This window comes from Oryzias melastigma, linkage group LG5, assembly GCF_002922805.2.
Source record: "Oryzias melastigma strain HK-1 linkage group LG5, ASM292280v2, whole genome shotgun sequence".
Lineage (NCBI taxonomy): Eukaryota > Metazoa > Chordata > Actinopteri > Beloniformes > Adrianichthyidae > Oryzias > Oryzias melastigma.
The window spans coordinates 32,823,069-32,842,998 of NC_050516.1; the positions used below are offsets into that span (position 1 = coordinate 32,823,069).

General features: G+C 38.3%; 2 protein-coding genes across 4 annotated transcripts in view; both read right to left on the reverse strand.

The window, feature by feature from the left end:
- Window positions 1-536: 536 nt before the first annotated feature.
- ccdc174 (coiled-coil domain containing 174) lies at window positions 537-7,612 on the reverse strand. 2 transcript variants are annotated; one of them, XM_024271165.2, is made up of 11 exons: window positions 7,442-7,612; window positions 7,165-7,272; window positions 6,993-7,093; window positions 5,746-5,804; window positions 5,522-5,675; window positions 5,354-5,449; window positions 3,579-3,715; window positions 3,413-3,507; window positions 3,153-3,300; window positions 1,275-1,427; window positions 537-1,198 (listed from the first exon to the last, which is right to left on the reverse strand). In XM_024271165.2, the coding sequence occupies exons 1-11, from the start codon at window positions 7,481-7,483 to the stop codon at window positions 663-665; spliced, it is 1,629 nt and encodes a 542-aa protein (XP_024126933.1). In that variant the 5' UTR covers window positions 7,484-7,612; the 3' UTR covers window positions 537-662. The 2 variants fall into 2 exon arrangements, with proteins under 2 accessions (XP_024126933.1, XP_024126934.1); XM_024271166.2 differs by having other exon boundaries at window positions 3,159-3,300; window positions 7,442-7,611.
- Window positions 7,613-10,336: 2,724 nt separating this feature from the next.
- Window positions 10,337-19,930, reverse strand: part of tatdn2 (TatD DNase domain containing 2) — a 12,588-nt gene continuing 2,994 nt past the window's right edge. The window contains exons 2-7 of one of the 2 annotated variants that reach the window (XM_024270275.2): window positions 19,112-19,407; window positions 18,626-19,000; window positions 14,752-15,594; window positions 13,368-13,495; window positions 12,391-12,574; window positions 10,337-10,797 (exon numbers count right to left, since the gene is read on the reverse strand). In XM_024270275.2, the coding sequence (XP_024126043.1) occupies window positions 10,657-10,797; window positions 12,391-12,574; window positions 13,368-13,495; window positions 14,752-15,594; window positions 18,626-19,000; window positions 19,112-19,405 (1,965 nt within the window). In that variant the 5' untranslated portion in view covers window positions 19,406-19,407 and the 3' untranslated portion in view covers window positions 10,337-10,656. Of the gene's footprint in view, window positions 10,798-12,390; window positions 12,575-13,367; window positions 13,496-14,751; window positions 15,595-18,625; window positions 19,001-19,111; window positions 19,413-19,930 lie in introns of both variants that reach the window. The other variant, XM_024270276.2, reaches the window with a different exon arrangement.

The following is a 19,930-nucleotide window of genomic DNA, read 5'->3' on the forward strand; positions in this document are numbered from 1 at the left end:
AACATCCACTGCCGAGTATCTCCAGTCTGTGGGTTTATGCTCTGAAAATCTGATGATCAGGAAAAGTGACCAGACGTTAAACCTAAGGGTTGGACCAATCACAAAATTCAACTGTAATACCTCAACTCAACCTGTAGGAGGCAGCACATGGGCGGGTTCTGAGTGTATTTTCAAGAATTAAACAAGTTTATTTTAATTTGTCAAAATATAAAAGGTCAAAAGACAAAAAAAAAGTTGATTTAAGGTTTGGTTTCCTTTTAAGAGAAAAAAATCAGAATTTGGTTTAAGAAACTTTCATCAGTTCAAGTTTGTGAATCAACAAAACTGCTGTGAAACTTCACAATGAGGCAGAACGTTTAGAAAATCTCTAGCTTCTTTTTATTATTTTAATATTCTGGTTTTATTTTCTTCACCTTTATTCTATTTTATATTGTTTTTATTTTATTATTATTTTCCTCTTGCGTCTGTTGTTTGGAGATGTCTGTTTTTGTTTTGTTCTTGAAATTGTCAATAAAGAGGACAAAAAAACAAAAAAGTTCTTTGAATGAAATCCAGAAAACGTTTAATTTCTACCAAAATCCACAGATTTATTGATGAGAATCACACAGACTGTGGAACGGAGCATTCTTTCCGACGTTCCCGTCTCCCGGTTCTGTTTCCTCTCAGGTGGCGTTCCTGTAGAAGGACAGCATGTCATCCAGGCTGCCGGAGGTTCCCGGAGGCGGCGGCTCCGCTCGCCTCTGCTCGGCGGGTGGAGGAGGGAAGGGGGGGGCGTACGGGTACACGGGCGGGAAGGGAGGAATGGGAGGCGGGGCTCCAAAATGAGGAGGAGGAGGAAATGGAGGGTAGAAAGGAGGAGGAGCATGTTGGGGATTGAAAGGAGGAACTGACGGGGAAGGGGGTGGAGCTTCAGCTGGAGTTGGAGGAGGAGCATGTTGGGGAGTGAAAGGAGGAGCTGACGGGGAAGGGGGTGGAGCTTCAGCTGGAGTTGGAGGAGGTGGAGGAGGAGCTTGTGGTTGACTCTGCGGCTTTTGCTCGGAGATTCCTCCAGAACTCTTCATGACGTTGAAGCTTCTCACCTTGGGTTTAAACTTTGCTGGATTTGTTCGTCTGTCGTCAGAGAAGTACGCCGACGGAGGAGCGAATTCCGTGTCCCGCTCTTCCCGACGGCGACTTTTCCACTCGCTGAACATGAACTCTGAAAGAAAGACGACCAAAACCCGTCATGAGGCGACTCTGAACCCTCCTTTACGTCCGTTTTCAACCGGATTTACCTTTTCCTCGGTCCCATTCTCTGACGTGAGGGACTCCGGGTTTGGTGTCCCTCCTCTCCTGGATCTCCACCTCCACTCTCTTCAGAGTGCTGACCTCTGGGGGGTCATCAGGCTGAGGGTACGGTCCGAACGTTTCCTCCTCCTCTACCGCAACTGAACATAAAAATTCAATGTTTTACCAACATGTATGCGATTTTTGGAAATTGCAACTTTGATAGACTGAAGCTAAACCTTTTGATATATACATATTAAAGCTGTCACGATTAGTCGACTAATCGACTATTAAAATAGTTGAAGACTAATTAAATAGTCAATTAGTCGTTACTTTATATTATATGAAGTCAGAGTGTAGCAAAGCTGAAAGTTATAATGACATTCTGGTAGCTTTATGGACTATTTTGGCATTTATTGAGGTTTTTTAGGCTATTTTGGAGTTTGGCTAATATTTTAGCTACACGCTAGCTGCTTTGGTTAATTTAGTCTCTTTTCCATTTTTAGGCTAATTTAGTATTTAACTAATATTTTAGCTGGTTATCATCTTCAGCATTTTTAACTATCAATTTCAGCATCTTCAGCGGCCAAATTCAGCTTACAGCATTCACAGTAGTTTTATCACAGGTAATGATATATATCTAGTTTTTACTCAGTTTAAAGCTAACGATGGTTAAGTGTTTTACATCCAGTTTGCTCATGACCCGATTAGTCGGCTATTAAAATTAACGTTTGTGGCAGCACTAAAACATATTCTGATTATTTATAGCTAATTATCCTTTAACACCAGAGCTCCAGTGTTTCTGTTCTTTGATTTACTGAAGTTTTTTTAATTGTAACATGATAATTATAGTAGATTTTGAAGAAAATCTAGTGGAATTATCGTGTTTGAAAGTTACAGTGTGTTAAAGATTTTGGGTTTAAGCGTCAAAGTGAACAAAGCAGAATAAATAATGAGAATGAACTTAAATAAATGCAAAAAGAAAAAAAATATTGTAAGAAGTGAAAGCAGTAAAAGGCTCCGTAGCATCTTTGATGTTTTTTCTTAGTTATTTAAATAAACTGAACTTTATTAATTGATAAAATTGATTAATTTATCTTAACACATCAATAATTTATCTATAAAAATATGGATGGATCTAACACATAAAACTAAAGTCTGCTAGCTTGATGCTAACATATAATGGGATTTCCCATAGGATGGCTAATGCTAACGTACATTGCTAACTAAATGAACACATTTATTTGAATTTTCAAAACTATTTTAAGGAAATATTTTTTAAAGTAACATTTGTGTTCTAAAACAGTTTTTCCTCAAACATTCTTCTTCTTCTGGTAAAAGATGTAATGCTACAGCGCCATCGCCACCTGGTGGTCAATCTGAAACTCTGAAAAACATGTAACACTATTCTATTAACAATCTCATTATTTCACTAATACGTTTTACAGTATGTGATCTGGATCAGATTAATATGAAAACATTCAAACATATATTTAGATTATTAATGTATTTCTAAAGAAATGTGTTTAAATGTGTAAACTCAAAATTAAATTGAAAGGATCAAAAGAATAAAAAAAAAATGTAGGTGAATCGATTCTGGAAATTATTGACAATATTCAGCCCTAAAAATCATCATAATAAATATGAAAAATGAAATGAATTCTCTTTGTGAGAAGCTGAAACAAAAAGTGTCGGGAGTTCCTTGGCACTTATAAAGGCAAATAAAAAAGTAAAATAAAAATCTATCTGAACTTTAACCAAATGAATAAAAGGAAGTTAAAATCAATTAGATGTAAATGTTTGTCTCGTCTGGGGAGAACAATCACTCAGTGCTCCAGTTTACAGCAGTGAATGGAACAGATTTAACAGCTTTCACGTCGACTTACCTTGACCTTCTTCCTCTTTCTCCTCTTCCTCAGTGCCGTCTAGCTTTGCCTTCTTCATCTTCCTCTGCCTCACCTTGGCCAGTCTAGCCTGCAGGACGGCCTGCCTCTTCTCCTTCAGCCGCTCTCTTTTGGTCCGTTGATCAGTGGTCTGACGGGAAGAGGAAAGGATGAAGAAGGAGGAACAATGATCATCTATTGGACTGAACATCAGCTTCATTTCATCAGAATGAAGAAATGATTTCTGAAGAAAACCATCCCACCTGATCCCGGAGCATGTCCAGAGTCTCCCTCTGCTTCCGGCGCTGCTCTTCATCCTGAGAGAACGCAAAGTATCCCACGCCGAGATCCCGAGCCTCTGCCGTCAGAGCGTAAAGTCAGCAAAGGTTTTCCATTTCCTTCATTTAGAGACAGCTGAATGTGAGTTACCTTGAGCTCGGATGTCCTCGTAGTGGATGGGTCCGACCGGCCTCTTCATGGCCTCCTCTTCCTCTCGTTCCCACTCCTGCCGCTGCAGCTCCCGCCGCATGTCCTCCGACAGTAACGTCTTATCGGAGGAGATGATCCTGTGGACACAAATAAGGAATTCAGGCTGTTGGGATCAAATCTGAGGTGAAGCTTTTTCTACTTTAGACTTTCAAACAATAATAACAATAAAGACTTTAGAGACTCGCTCCAATGGAATCAGTTTTACTGTGTTCTATCATGATGGAGGACACGCATAGAGAAGATTCCGATTAAAACGGCATTATTGAGTATTTATTTGTTCAAATTGTACAGAAGTTTGAAAATCTGCTTATTTGGGACATAAACTCTGGATGAGCCTCAAGCTTCCTGCTGTAATGAACTCCTGCTGCTCTGCAGAAACTACGTCCCAGAAAACAACACAGGCTTTTAGATTTTTTAGAAACCGTATAATCATAATTTAAAAACCTCTGGAAAGACTTTGAGAATAGATGAAAAGATGATTGGAGTAGGAGTTTTAGCGCAATCTCGTATCAGAGCTTTGAGTTGTTTTGTTTTTTAATATACAATTTACTATGTTCTAATGATTAAGTTTCCTTCTAATTTCTAACCTTTTCCACCCCAGTGTTGGGCGCAACGCCGTTGAAGGATAACTGTGTTACTAACGGTGTAAGAAGTTCAGTCACGGAGTACTCTAATTACTTTAATCTTGGCTACAACGCCGGTACAGTTACTAAGAAAAAATCCTGCTGCATCATTTCAGCTTATTGGTGTTGGTTCAATAAGCCGTGAGCACTTCACAGCAAGACTCTCATGTGTGAACCAGCGTGTGTGTGGATTGACTGGAGAGTCAAGTGGGTGGGGCTTGGCCGCGTGCGTCGGACTGCCAGGATTCAGACAACAGAAGTGTCGGCAGCAGAAGAAGCATTTTCAGGACGGAAACATCAACAAAGTTTGTTTGAAACCAAACGGACAAACGTTGACGTCAAATTCACATTGTGTCCCGGTAGAGAGACGGTTACCGACGTCCGTCTGAAGCTTTTCTCTCACAGCCGCTGAAACTGTGCTGATCGCATTCCCGTGTGTGTGATCCGGTGATGAAGCAGCGCCATTAAAACGAGACGACCCGGTAACTCACAGAACTGAACAGAAATACTGTAAATCAGGGGTCTCAACTTGGCGGCCCGAGGGCCATTTGTGGCCCCCTTTGTTTGTTCACCTTTTCCTTTTAGGGGTCGCCACAGCGGAACAGCTTCACAACACGACTTCCCATCAGTGATTTGGCAGAGTTTTTACGAAGGACGCCCTTCCTGACGCAACAATGTATTTGAGCGGCACCGAGAAACCCAGTTAGACAGCAGCGTCAACGGTCTCGCCTTGCTAGCATCGTTAGCTCCTGTCGTTCTACAGTGTCGTCAGAAAGTGCTTAGCAACAGTTGCTAGCATCACTTCAATCCTCCCTCTCTGTGTTGTAACTAAAGAGCATCATTTCATTGTTAGAACTAAACCAGCAAACTACAAGTCTTATTTCATTAAATGATTCCATTTCATGAAAATTTTTATTTATGCTGAGAAACTGAGTTACTAACTCAATTACTTTTAGGACAATGTAGCCAGTAACTATGATTACTTTTTAAAAGTAAAACACCCAACACTGTTACACACACGTTGGTTTGTTATAAGCAGAGGGATGTCGTTAGCTAAGTGCTAATCAAAGCCCTGATCTGATCATTGATTACCCTTTCCCCTTCAGGTCTCGGTCCATTTTCATATAATCCGGCAGATCTTTCTTCATGCATCTCCGAGATCGTCCCAGAGCGTCCACGAAATCCACCCTGAGAGGAGAAGATGATTACTAGACTGCATGAATTCACCTCTTAAAAAGTGTTCTATGAATACAGAGATACCATTCTTCATCTGGATTGAGAGGTTGTGGAGGAGGTGATGAGCTCTCCCTGTCCTCCTCCTCTTCCTCGTTCTCCTTCTGCTGGAACGCTTCTCTCTTTTTGTCGATAATCTTTTGTGTGAAGTCAACCAGGAACAGAGCTTCTGTTTCTTCATCTGCAGCAGAACACGTTCAGGTTTAGTACAAACGACTCCGATGAGCACAAACATCAAGTCTGCCACCGACCTGGAAAATCTCCTTTAGTCATCTGCTCGTACAGTTTGGCCTTTTCCTCCAGTTTACGCCTTTGACAAAAGAACAGAAGTTAGACTGTCAAACAAATGATGCACATAAATATTGTAAAGCACGTGTTAAAGTCACGGCCCGGGGGCCGGATCCGGCCCTCCAGGTAATTCTATCCGGCCCTCCAGATCATTTTATTTTATTGTTATTAATGACCCGATGTTATCTTACACTCATTTCTAACTTGTATAATTTTGACAAAAGATATTTTTATGGACAGTAAAATACTGAAAGTTATTTAAGGTTTAAGTTGATTTATTCTGGAATAATATTCCTGTTTTTTTATTATTCATAATTATGTTAAAAGTTACGGTTTTAAAGTTGTAAAAATTGACATTCTGAGAGCCTTTTGGACTATTTTGGCATTTATGAAAATTTTTTAGGCTATTATGGAGTTTAGCTAAAATTTCAGCAACATGATAGCTGTTTTGGCTAATTTTGCCTTTTTTCAGTTTTTTGGGGCATTTTAAAATGTAGCTATTTTTTCAGCTTCTTTCTGCTAATTTAGGCTTTAAAAAAAAATAGAGGCTATTTTGGGGTTTAGCTAATATTTCAGCTACATGCTAGCGGTTTTTATTTTCTAATTTAGGATTTTTTTCCCCTTTTTTCTCTCTTTTTTTAGGCTATTTTAGAGACTAGATTAGGCTAAATGAGGCTTTTTTTCCCGTTTTTAGGCCATTTTAAAGTTCAGCTATTTTTTCAACATGTTAGCTGTTTTGGCTAATTTAGTTATTTTTTTTTATTTTTGCTTTTCTTTTTTCGTTTTTTAGGCTGTTTGGAGTTAGGCTATTGATTACATCCTTGCTATTTTTGGCTTTTTTTGTTTGTTTTTGTTTTTAGGCTATTTTAAAGTTTAGCTATCTTTTCCGCTACATGCAAGCTTTTTTGGCTAACCTAAGTTTTTAGGCTAATCGGCATTTAGCTAATATTATAGCTGGCTATCAGCTTCAGTGTTTTCAGCTTTTAGCCTTAGTTTTAATCTTTCAGCTTCAGAGTTTTCAGCTATCAATTTCAGCATCTTCAGCTATCAGCACTGGTATCTTTAGCAGCCAAATTCAGCTGACAGCATTCACACTAGCATTATCACAGGTAGTACTGTATATCTAGTTCATAATCATGTTACGGTTTTAAGGTTTAAAGTTTAGTTTTCGAGTGTTCAGCTACATCCTGCTGTAAAGTGTCGCACTGACCTCGCAGCGTCCAGGCTGATCTGCTCCTCTGCCAGCTGCTCGGAGTCTTTCTCAGCTCTCGCTGAAACTCCGGGATTCTGTTTGCTCCATATCGCAGGTTTCTGTCATTGAAACAAAGATCATGAAGCTTAAAAGTTTGACAAACGCATAATTAGCTCAGCTCCTGCTGTACCTTGACAGTAGATTTCGGTCTGGGTCCAACACTTGTGTTTTCTTGACCGAGTTTCTCCCGTTTGAACTGTTCCTGTTTCCTGTACAGTTCCGCTTTCAGGTCAACAAGCTGTGAAATGGGTCAAAATCAGGACGTTTTACTGTTATTGACTTCATAAGCTTCAAAAACAGATTATGATTAGTATGACTTTAGCTAATGCTAGCTGTTTGACCGTCGAAAACAGCATTTACACAAGAAATCACGTTCATCTTTGCAATGTTTGTATTAATCTACTTACAGATGAAGCATCCACAGCCAGAGTTTTCTTCTTTTTATCCATATTTGGGTTATATTTGTTTAGAATAGGTTACTTCAACAGTCCCATCGAGCTAGCATTAGCATAATCTCCTCTTCTTCTTCGCTGCCTCAAATTCGGTAGAGGCAAAGTTGCGCTTTGCTGCCCCCGTGAGTCCAAACGGTGTAATTGATTTAATTTAATCCTGTGTATTATTTTCAACTAATATTTATTATTTTCTCCACGCTTTCAATACTTAATTTAATGTGTGAAGTCAATAGAAGTCAACATTATATAAAAAGGAATAATTATTATTTAATAATTACACATCAATATGAAGTTTATGATCCGGTTTATAATTAAACCCACACAATGTTAAAAACTCACACTAAAATTTAGGACAAATATCTACTTCAATACTAAAAAATCTAGAATTTCTAACATCTGTCATGTGGTGATCTTATGATAGTGAATTAGGAATGTGCATGCCCTGTATCACAAGAAAAGTACGCAAATAATAGAATTACTCTATTTAAATACTAAACTTTGAGCCTAGTTTCTTTACCCTAAGATTGGGTGATCTTTAGTTTCTTGAATTAATGGGTTTTGAAATGATTTAAATTTTAACCTCTTGATGCCTATATATGGATCAAACCACTTCTGCTCCAAACTTCCCTTAACTTAGCATCTACCAGTACTTGAAAGTACAAAATAAAAATAAAAATGTATTTTTCATAGCTGAAAATAAATTCAGGCGTCAAGCAATGAACCGCATTGGCATGTTCAGAGTTGGGTAAACGGCCGTTAGAAGGAATCTACTCTAAGGAGGAAGATCTGTACCTGCAGGTCTACACCAACAAGAGGAATGAAGATGGTGGAAGAGGAAGGATTTGTGGAGATCTGATCCAAGCAGAGCCGGACTTTACAGATGAACCCAGAAACATTGACACGTTTGGAAAACATGATGCTCTGGTTGGAACAGGTCGGCTCTTCCGGTGATCCTTAGCCTGCAGGTCAGGACTGTTTAAAATCCTCTGTGCATTTAAATCATCGTCATATTAAAGGAGAAACAGAATTATTAATGTGAATAAAATGCTGCAGTATAAGTCACAGGAGCAAAAAATGTCTAATCAAGAAGAAGAAAACCATTTACAAGATGTACTAGAATAAGAATGCTTTGATGCAAATGAGAAAAATAACAAAATTTAAGAGGAAAACAATCAGATTGTCCGTGGTTGTTTTGGACAACACTTTTTCTGGTACTGTCAGAAGATAATACAGCGCCCTCTAGTGGTTGTTAGCAGAAACAACCGCTAAAGGGAAATCATTTGATGTTGGAAAAATAATGAATTTCTGAGTCTATGTTTTAAAAATCACAAATAAGTCGCTTCTGAGTATAAGTCGCATCCCTCGGTAAACTATGAAAAAAACAGCGACTTATACTTTGGAAAATATGTAATTTATTTATTTTTGTTTTTTTGTATTATTTGTTCTCGTTCTAAATAAATTCCCTCAAGAGATTTGGGGGAAAACATTTAGATTTTACTTTGAAATATCGCTCTAACATTTGTGTCATTAAACGTCATTACTATTTGCCTTCCCTTTTAATGTGGTTGTATTACTGTGAATGAAGAATTCAATGGTGTGATTTAACTATTAAAAAGAAAACAAGTCAAGGCCCAGGGGCCGGATCCGGCCCTCCAGATCATTTTATTTTATTATTAATGACCAGATGTTATCTTGCCCTCATTTCTAACTTGTATAATTTTGACTCAATATGTTTGTATGTAGAGTAAAATATTGAAAGTTATTTAAGGTTTAAGTTGATTTATTATGGAATAATATTCCTTTTTATCATTCATAATTATGTTAATAAGTTACGGGTTTAAAGTTTCAAAATTGGCATTCTGCAGCTTTTTGGACTATTTTGACATTTACTAAGATTTTTTAGGCTATTTTGGAGTTTAGCTAATATTTCAGCTACATGCTAGCTGTTTTGGCTAACTTTTACTTTTTTTTGGCTATTTTGGGGCTAGGCTAATATTTACACACTAGCTGTTGTCGCTAATTTAAGCTTTTCTCAGTTTTTTAGACTGTTCTGGAGTTTAGCTAATATTTCATCAACATGCTAGCTGTTCAGGTTATTTAGGACTTTTTAAGTTTTTTTTAGGGTTCTGTGGAGTTAGGCTAATAGTTACACACTAGATAGCTAATTTTTTAGCTACATGCTAGCCAATTTGGATAACCTAACTTTATTAGTTTTTTGGTGCAATTTTTAGTTCATATTTTAGCTCCCTATTAGCTTCAGTGTTTTTAGCTATCAATTTCAGCATCTTCAGCGGCTGAAGCTTTCCCACGACTATTATTGCAGATAATGTTACATATCTAGTTCATAGTTATGTTAAAAAGTTAGTTTCAAAAATGTAGTTTTCGTGTCTTTAATGTTTGTTCGACCTGAAACCTAAAGTGTGTTTTGGATTTTGTGACTGTTTGACACTCCTGCTCGATTCCATCTTTAAAGCTTCATAGAAAACTTAACTGATGTTTGATCACTAAATATCATTTTATCATTCAGACCCATAATTGCTGAGAAAAGCGGTTCACAGAAATCCCTACGAGGTTACATAAAGAACTTGCCACTCTAGCGCTCATGTCTGTTCTCCAAGGCTTTTCACGTCTCCTCTGCTCCACGTTTATTAAGGAAATGGAAAGTACATGTTGATGTTCTCTCTGTACCATCCATGCATCCACCAATCACTCCTCCGAGCTGAAAGCAGGACAGGCTGATCCTTTTCAAAATAAAGAGCACTTCAGGCAAAGATCTGGAACTAGAGGAAAATAAAAGCCGTTCTCAAACTCATTTCACAAGTACATTTGTTTCAACAAAACATCACAGACTCTTTATGGAAAATAGATTTTAATATTCCTTCACTTAATCAGACCAAACGATGACGGAGTTAATGTTTGATTTGATGTTAGAACAGATGAACACAACCAGGACAAACCCAAAACAGTTCCTCTGTCAATTTACAGGAACGGAGATTTAAAACACAAAATAAACTAAATCTTCTTGATCACCGAGAACTTCCGTCTTTAACTTTTACTTCACTCGTTTATTCTAGACTAAAACCTGTCCTCCACCTGCAGGAAAAGAATTTAAAAAACAACAGCGTTCACAGTTTGAGCCATAAAGAAAACACAGGTGCATTCTGGGAATTTTATATGCCATAAAGCTCGGTGGTGTTTTTTCGCACAGTGCTGAGGACCGTGGTCATGTCCTCTCCCTTCAGCCAGCTCAACTCCTCCAGGATGTGGATGCCCATTCCAGGATGGGAAAACTGACAGACGTTCTTCCTGACCTGTTGGGAAAAAGAGTAAAAAGTCTATTTATAAGGAGAAGCTCTGAAAACTGAGGATGACAAACAGCTGAGCAGAGAAATAGTCATGAAGCGGGTACAGCAAACACGTCGTGATACTCCAATCATCTGATTATTGTAAGTGTTCTCAGCGGTCTTTTATTTACTGCTATGCTGTTTTTAGCTCCTCCAAGCTGCAGTTCTTGCACTATTTACAGCTCAGTTTTTAGAGATAATAAAAACGTAAATATACCTCGACATCAATCATTTTCTAAGCTTTAATTTGAGTCATGTTTTGTGAAAATTTTTACAAAAATTAGGGAGTTAGCCTGATTTTAGTGGTTGATTCCTGCATGTCTCACATTGAAACAGCTGTTCTGTTGACTCGACTCCATGCATAGAAATGGCGCCCGTGTGCGCACGTCTCTGTTTAGAGCAGCGAACAGGCAAAGGCTAATCCAGTCAAATAAATCAATGTTAGAGACGCTCTTTTCTAATGCCCGACAGCGCGGCTGCTGGTGCAGCTGAGAGTTTACAGGTCTGAAGGAGACCAGCGTCTGAGTGGTAAGATGCTGCTAGCATCATAGCTAATAAAAGCTAACGTATTAAACAAACAACCCAGAGTGAAACGTTCATTAAATCCATCACCAGGATGGAGTTTGCTAATTCGATGCCAACTGAACTCAACTTCTGTTCATTAACTTCCAAGTTCACTGGAAAGTTGAGTAAACCAGGAGATTTTTGAGAACTGAAATGCTAAAGCTAACATGCTAACACGCTGCTACAGAATCAAAGATGGGCGGGGCTTTTATCCTGGAGCTGCACAGCATGATGACGTCAAACTTCTGAGACTCACACCAGTTGACCAATCACAAAATTCAACTACAACACCTCGTTTCATCCTGTAGGGGGCAGCACACAGGCGGGTTTTGACTATAATTTCATGAATTAAACACGTTTATTTTAAATTGTCAACATTTTGGCAACAACCAACAGACAGCACTTTTAAAACCCCATTTATAGATGAAAACAGACAAAAAAGTTGATTTAGTGTTTTTCGTTATCCTTTAAGTAGAACTCCATGTCCATCAGGAGTAATAAATCATTTTATTTTATTTTGTCACACCTTAAATCTTTAAATATCCTCGAGGCATCAAACCAACAATGAAGTCTAATTAACCGGTAAATTCACAGACAACACTTAAACCACACACTGTGACATACTGTAACTCTTCAAGAGTTTAATTGATCAATGTGATGCAGAAAAAGGTCTTTTCATATCGGCGTTACAGCACATTCCAAAAGTACTTTAATACTGTAAAGTGTTGAATATCAAGTCTGCTTTTCTCTGATTCAGAATCCACTGGAATTACATAAATGGTTGAAGACTCGCGATAATCAAAAGAATGTAAAAAAGTGAAATCTCTGGAGGTGAAGGGTTAATGCTGGACCTTCTTACAGCAGGAGGAAGGAACAACGTCTCCTCTCCAGGACGCCCTGAAAGCCTCTGATTGTGATGTTCATACATTCTTTGATCAAAACGGTTATACGTTTGTCTGGAAACTCGTTCATATCAAACTACAGCATCAAACGTACCTGTCTTGGGAGGAAATACGGAGCGTCCGTCTCCAGGACGATGCGGTTCAGAGGGATCTGGCGAACGGCGTTTCTGACTTCTTTGGCTCCGTTGTAGGTAATCAGGGCGGTAAAGCCCACATATAAATTGGGGAACTCGGTCAGGAAGGGCTCAATGACGGGAAAGCTGTTAGTGAAGCAGTGTCTGAGAAGAAACAAGTCAAAAAAATGAAAACAGGAAATAGATCTGCATGAAAGATCCTGGACAGACGGAATTATTTTGTAGTTACAAGAACATTGTACTACCTATTTTTTTAAACTTCATAATATTCTAACAGGATCCAATATTTTTATAAAGGCATGAAAAGACTTTAACATTACTGATCATGTGACCTAAAATAATCTGTGGTCAGACATGTAAACCTAAACCTTTGATTCAAAAGTAAATTGTGTTTCTAATTCACACATTCTGAACTAGAATCAGCAGATCTTAAGCAGTATTGTGTCAAATATGTCATATTGATTATCCTAAACGTGTTGGTTCCTGAATAATTAGATACTGCAGAGTTAGTTTCTTTAAACAAATTTACATAACACGTTTTGTTTTTATTTTCTCAAATGTTAACTCTTTTCAAAAACTCACTTCTCTAACAACAAAGAAACAGACACAAAAGGACAAAATGTCAACACAACAACAGAGTTTGAAGTTCAAGCGACATTAAAGTTAAATCTTTGGATATCAAACCTTTGTGGTAAATAAAATTGATTTTTTCAATACTTTATTTTAGCATCAAAGCAGTTCAGTTTGTGCTTAAAGAGTGTCTAATTCAATATTCATCTCTATGAAGTCAAATGTCATCAAATGATGACACGCGAGGATTTATTTTCCCTTCTGAGTCAAACATCAGATGCTAAATCCAATTTAATCTTCTGGAGGTTCAGGTAGTAAAATGAACAACGATGAGACACAAAGTCAAGGATGATTTCCTTTAAAGCACCTGTGGATCTTGTAGTCCCGAGGAACACACTTCTTCATGATGTCCAGCAGGTCCGTGTCGGCGTCCCTGCAGTGGATCAGGATGGGTTTCTGCATGGTGACGGCCAAACGCAGCTGACGCTCAAACACCTTCAGAGGGAAGCAGCACATTTGGAGTTACAGCCGTTTCTGCTGAGCTCTGGTCGTCAGAGATGCAGAATTGGGTGAATGTTGAGTAAACATTCACACTGTAGAGATTCTCCTGCTTCTTTCACATTTTGCGTTTTTCTCCACCTAAAAACTCAATCAAACTTTCAGAGATTTCAGAAATGTTGGTATCAAAACATTCCTCTTGTTCAGGACATTAATGCTTGCATTTTTAGTATTCATAAACTTTATAGTTTTTGAAATATTGAGCAAACAAGCATTTAAATATATTTATTAGTTATGTTTTCATCTTTTATAGGAATTTAAAAAATGACATTGAGCTGTTTTATTATATTATATTATATATTTGGCTCATTTGTTATCTACTGAGGGTTTTTTATGCTAATTTGAAGATTAGCTTCTATTTTAGCAACATGCTAATGTTTTTGGCTAATTTGTTGTCTACTGAGGTTTTTATGGGATAATTTAAAGTTTAGCTTCTATTTTAGCATCAGGCTAACATTTTTGACCAATTTAGTTTACTGAGGAATTTTAGTTTTTTTTTAGTTTAGATGGTATTAAAGCAGCGAGCTAGCTTGTTGGGTAATTTGGCGTCTACTGAGGTTTTTTATGCTAATTTGGAGTTTAGCTCATATTTAAGCAACACACTAAATATTTGGCATGTATTAGGGATTTTTAAGGAATTTTACAACAAATTTATCAACTTCAGCGCTCTTTCATAGTTCTTTAATTACATTTCAAGTCTTTTAGCTTTTGCATTTTCAGCAAATCCCTTCAGCAATTAATGCAAATGCTTTCAGTAAAAAGCATTCACACTAGCATTATCGCAGGTAATGCAACTTTTCTAGTTATCAGTTCATTTCATTTTGTTAACTATATAACATTCAAATGAACAACTTTCAAAAGGAAATTGATCTTAGAGGTTAACACATTTGTATTGTGATGATGGAGTTCATCTCTAGGGAACAAACAGCCAAAAGTGTTTGAAGTTACAGCCGTATTCTCAGTGGTTTCGCTTTTTCGAGAAATCAAAACTGACTAATCAAATTTAAAAGTACTTGTTTAATACTGCATTTTTTCTACTACCAACTTGGATGGCAAACAACACAAAACTCAGATGTTTTGGATCATAGATTGAGGAACTTTTTTAGGATAACAAAAATTATAGCAATACAAAAACGACTGATTTTTTTTAGAGCATTTGTGTAAAAGAGATACATTAAGGACTACGATCTCACCTTTTTTTGCTGTGAGACGTCAGTGGAGTTTTTGTAGGAATAGTCCAGCCCCATCTCTCCAAACGCCACAGCTTTCGGATGCCTCATCGCCATCAGAATACTGTTTTCCTGAAAAGTGGAGTAGCGTCGGGCGAAATGCGGGTGGCACCCAAACGCCCCCCAAACCATGTCTTCGGCCAGCAGGTGCTCCCACAGGGCCTCCTTCACCATGATGTCTGGGTTGCAGAAGTCTGCGATACAGCCTCGGAACTCCGGGGCGAAGCTGCTTCGGTACTTTTTCCGGAAGCTGCTGAAAGTCCCTCTGAAGCCGAGTTTTCCGTACAGCATGTCCAGATGGCAGTGAGTGTCTATGAAGGTCTCCTGTCCGCCTGGAATGGAGCCGGTCCACAAACGATTGGACCCCAAGGAGAACCTCCTTGGAATAGAGAGGCTGTGAGTTCGGGGAGAAGGAGGGGCGCGCGTGGAGGGCCCGCAGTCACTGAGCCGGTGTCGAAGAGCAAAGCTCAAAGAGGCGCTGGAAGATCCCACTTTGGACTGGAGAGGCAGCGCAAAAGGATCGAACCAAAGGGGTTCAAAAGATCCCTGGAAACTCTGGGAACCGGCTCCGGAAAGACTGGAAAAACTGTTCCTCTGAGAGGAAGGAGTCCCTTCATCCTCAGCCGTCCCAGTGATGGAGGCAGCGTCTTGTCTAGGGGGGCTCACTACACAAGTCTGACCTCGTGGACTTTTCAGGTCAGCAGTGAAACCAGATGAGGGATCAGGAGGAAACTCCAGAGAAACAGCAGAATCTTGTCCTTGTTCGTCGTCATTTATGTTGTCTTGAGGGATAATATTCACAAAGTCCTGATCAACAAAAACAAAGAGGGAAGAGAGAAAAAAAACTATCATCAGACGTCTTGTTCCATTACTGTTCCCTTGTTGAACACAGGAGTTCTGTTCTATAAATATCCTGGTGAAATCTTTTAGCCCATAAAACTCATAGATAACTCATTTTCTCTCCTTTAGAGACCCACCTCCATGAAGATGGTGTTTTAACATGTTCTTCAGGCAATTTTCTCATGGTGGAGGACACATATACAGAAAATTAAGCTTAAAATATCTGAGTGTTTATACAAATTGAGGTGAAACCAAAGCAAAGGAGAAAATGTTGTTTAAAAAAGCTTTTAGGTGTGATGTAGAAGCGACAACGACAGGCCACAAATTCTCTGCTTCATTTCATTCTGATTAATACACCCAAAAAAACGTTATTTTAATAGTCGACTAATCACTGATTATTTTTTCAGATTAGTCGACTAAATGGGTCATTCACACATCTTAACCATCATTAGCTTTAAACTAACTAAAAAGTAGATATATAGCATTACTGTGATAATGCTAGTATGAATTCTAGAAACTGAATTTGGCCGCTGAAGATGCTAGTGCTGATAGCTGAAAAAGCTGAAGAAGGTAGCTGAAAACGTAAAGTTAAAAGCTGAAAACGCTGAAGCTGAAATCGCTGAAGCTGATGGCTGAAAACGCTGAAGCTAATAGCTGAAAACCTGAAGTTAATAGCTGAAAACGTGAAGTTAATAGCTGAAAACGCTGAAGCTGATAGCTGAAATCGCTGAAGCTTATAGCCAGCTAAAATATTTGTTAAATGCCAAATTAGCCATAAAAACTGAAAAAAGTCTAAATAAGTCAAAACAGCTAGCATGTAGCTGAGATATTAGCCAAACTCCAAAATAGCCTAAAAAACCTTAATAAATACCAAAATAATCCAAAAAGCTGCAGAATGCCATTATAACTTTCAACTTTACTGCACTCTGACTCCATATAACATGAAGTAACGACTAATCGTGGCAGCCCTAATTTTGATGCATCCGCTTGCAGACAAATAGATCCCTGAATGTCTCTGCTCTCCTCAGAATCTGGATCAAAACTGTAAGACTGGATTTCTCCGATATTGTTGTACCAGTAATGTCAGGTCGGAGTTGTGAGGGCTTGTAAGCTAGCAGGACAGCATGTAAACAGATGGATGACTGGAAGTAAGGACGGGTCTACTTGGCACCATTGATCCCGCCCACAAGCCAGAGTAAAATTTCTAATGACCACCTGCCGCCCTGCAGAAACTATTACGGCTGTAACAAGAACCCGAGATATTCAGATATTCGGGATCTGCGCCCAAAATTTCGAGGACGAATATTTGCGACGTCCAACATGACTGATTCACAATCTCTGAAGGATGGATGTAATCAACGTGAATCAGATGCAGAAAAAAACAACTTTTTATACCAGGTTTACATCAACATGTAATGCTTAGAACGTAAAATGTAGAAGAAATGTGAGAATAGAAAACTGTGGAGAAAATGTTCAGGGTTTTAGCTCAATAATCCAAAATAGCAGTGATTTTTATGGTGTTTATGTTGTTTTTATTACTGCTGAACTTAACCAGAAGACTGTAACTTAAAACAAGTTTTTTTGTCAAACACCATTTTTTTCTATCTAAATCTTATTATTTTTATCAGTTTTGTTGATTCGGATCTCCTCTTCTAGATAAAAGTATAAATAATGGTGATTTAATACATATAATTTAAATTTTCATCCTTCCAGTAAGAAGACATACACAGAGCAGCAAACATTATATTAAAAGTAAGAATCGTGAATAGAATCCGATCGACATCTCAGTTACAATCTACAGTCCTAGAAACGACAAAGGCTTTTAGATTTGGTCTAAATTTGGTAGTTCAGGCTAATCTCCACAAACTCATAATCGTAATTAAAAAAAAAAAAAAAAACACTGGGAACATTTTTACAAAAGATCAAAAGATGATCTGAGAGGGACTTTAACCTTCATAAAAAAATAAGTCCAGAAATTTAGGATGGAAACAAGATCTGATCGTGTTTGAAGATTTATGAACAGGAGACATCACAGAGGAAAAGGACTGACGATACTCTACAGCACGCATCAAAGTCAAGGCCCAGGGGCCGGAGCCGGCCCTCCAGGTAATTCTATCCGGCCCTCCAGATTATTTTATTTTATTGTTATTAATGACCCAATGTTATCTTGCGCTTATTTCAAACTTGCATTATTTTGACATAATATTTTTTTATGGAGAGTAAAATATTGAAAGTTATTTAAAGTTTAAATTGATTTATTCTGGAATAATATTCCTGTCATTTTATTATTCATAATTATGTTTAAAAAAATACAGTTTTAAAGTTTTAAAATTTAGCATTCTGCTAGGTTTTTGGGCTATTTGTCATTTACTAAGATTTTTACTGAGGTTTTGGAGTTTTGGCGAATGTATGCTTTTTTTAAGTTTTTTTAGGCTGTTTTGGAGTTAGGCTATTTTTTCAGCTACATTCTAGCTGTTTTGACTAACCTTGTTTTTTTAGTTTTTTTTAGTTTTTTAGGCTCATTTGGCAGTTTGCTAATATTTTAGCTAGCTATCAGCTTTAGTGTTTTTAAACTCAATTTCAGAATTTTCAGCTATCAGCATTAGCATCTTTAGCAGCCAAATTCATCTTCCAGCATTCACACTAGCATTATCACAGGTAATGCTAAATATTTAGTTCAGAATTATGTTAAAAAGTTTTAAAGTTTTAAAAATGGAGTTTTAGAGTGTTCAATAAATGTTTATCCTGTTCAACCCACGACCTAAGGCGTGTTTTGGATTTTGGCCCCTTTTGTGATCGAGTCTGTTGTTAAGAACAAAAAAAAAAAGGAAAGGAGAATAGCACAAAAAAACCCCACAAAGAGCAGGACTGCATACGGTGAACAGCGATATGCATGGGAACACTTAATAGAGAATAACTACAATAATGTAACAGAATACAGATATTTTAAAGTGTTAAAAGTGCTTTTATGAAGATCAAAACTAAAAACTGGACTTACTTTGTTATCCGTCTTTGGCTCTGAGTTAGAGCTTTGGGTTTCTCTGTCCTCAAACTCTTGGAGGGGGAAGTGCTGGTCCTCGTGGGGGCCACAAGCTCCAAACTCCTCATCAGATCTGCAGCCTCCATCCACCACCTCTCTGAGCCCTTCAGCCTCTCCAGTGGAGGACGGGGAAGGCTCGGCTTCGGTCTCGCTCTTGGTGCTGAGCTCAGATCTGGAGTTGCCCAGAGCTGCAATCAGTGCCCTCCTGCAGATGGCCTTGGAGCCCTCCTCAGGTGTCCTTTCCTTCTTCTTCAAAATTAAAGAATGACCCGGTGTTGTCGGGACTTGCTGGATCTCTGGGGGCTCAAGCTCTTCGGATGATGAATTCATATCCTGAAGAACGACATGAAGAAACAACTAATTAATTCACACACCAGAAACGAAACAATCATAAAGTTGTGATGAACTTAAATTGAAATAATACTAAAGTAGTGGGGAAATGACCTCTGAGGCTGTGAGTATTTGGGAATCATCCCTGAAGAGCTTCTGCTTGATTGAAGACACTTCACTTTCGTGGAGGACTTCTGCTTTCCTTTTAGGAGTGTCCAGACTCAGCGCTCCGAAGCTTTCAGATCCAGGAGAGTCGCTTTGACGCAAAATACTCGACTCTTCCTTTTTCTGTGTCTTCCATGGAGACGGAGTCTTTGAAGCAGAACTTTGTCTCTGGAGTCGTGAGGGGGGGGTGGCGGCAGCACTGTGTAACCACTTAAATGAAACCTTCTCCCTGTCTCTGTCCATATCTGAGCTCCAACACACACAGGACAACGGGAGAGAGTTATTCAGTCACGAGGATATGACGTCAATCACATGCAGCTCAAGTTATGACTGCATAAATACACTTTCCGTTTCTCCATCTTTTGTCTTGTTTTGTTTATTTTGTGCATCTGGTTGTTATTCTTGTTTTGTTGACAGAATCCCACAAACACAACAAATACCAAACATTTATTATGTGGTCAAGCTCTGCAGCTAAACATATCGAACTAATAGAACAATTGCACACGTAAATAGAGATTATACTTTTAAAATTAAAACTGAGCCATAACTACTAAGCGACAGGTAGCTTGTACAAAAACAAGCTATGACAATAAATCAGAAATGTTATGAACAGACCTGGGGCCCGTTTCAAGAAGCAGGTTTTGTTGGAACTCTGAGTTCGTGAACTCCAAATTCGGCAAAACTTTGAGTTTTCGGTTCCAGAAAGAGAGATGACTCAAACCCGGGAAAGTGGGTGAAACCAAGCCCGTTCCAAGAAGCGGGTTAGGA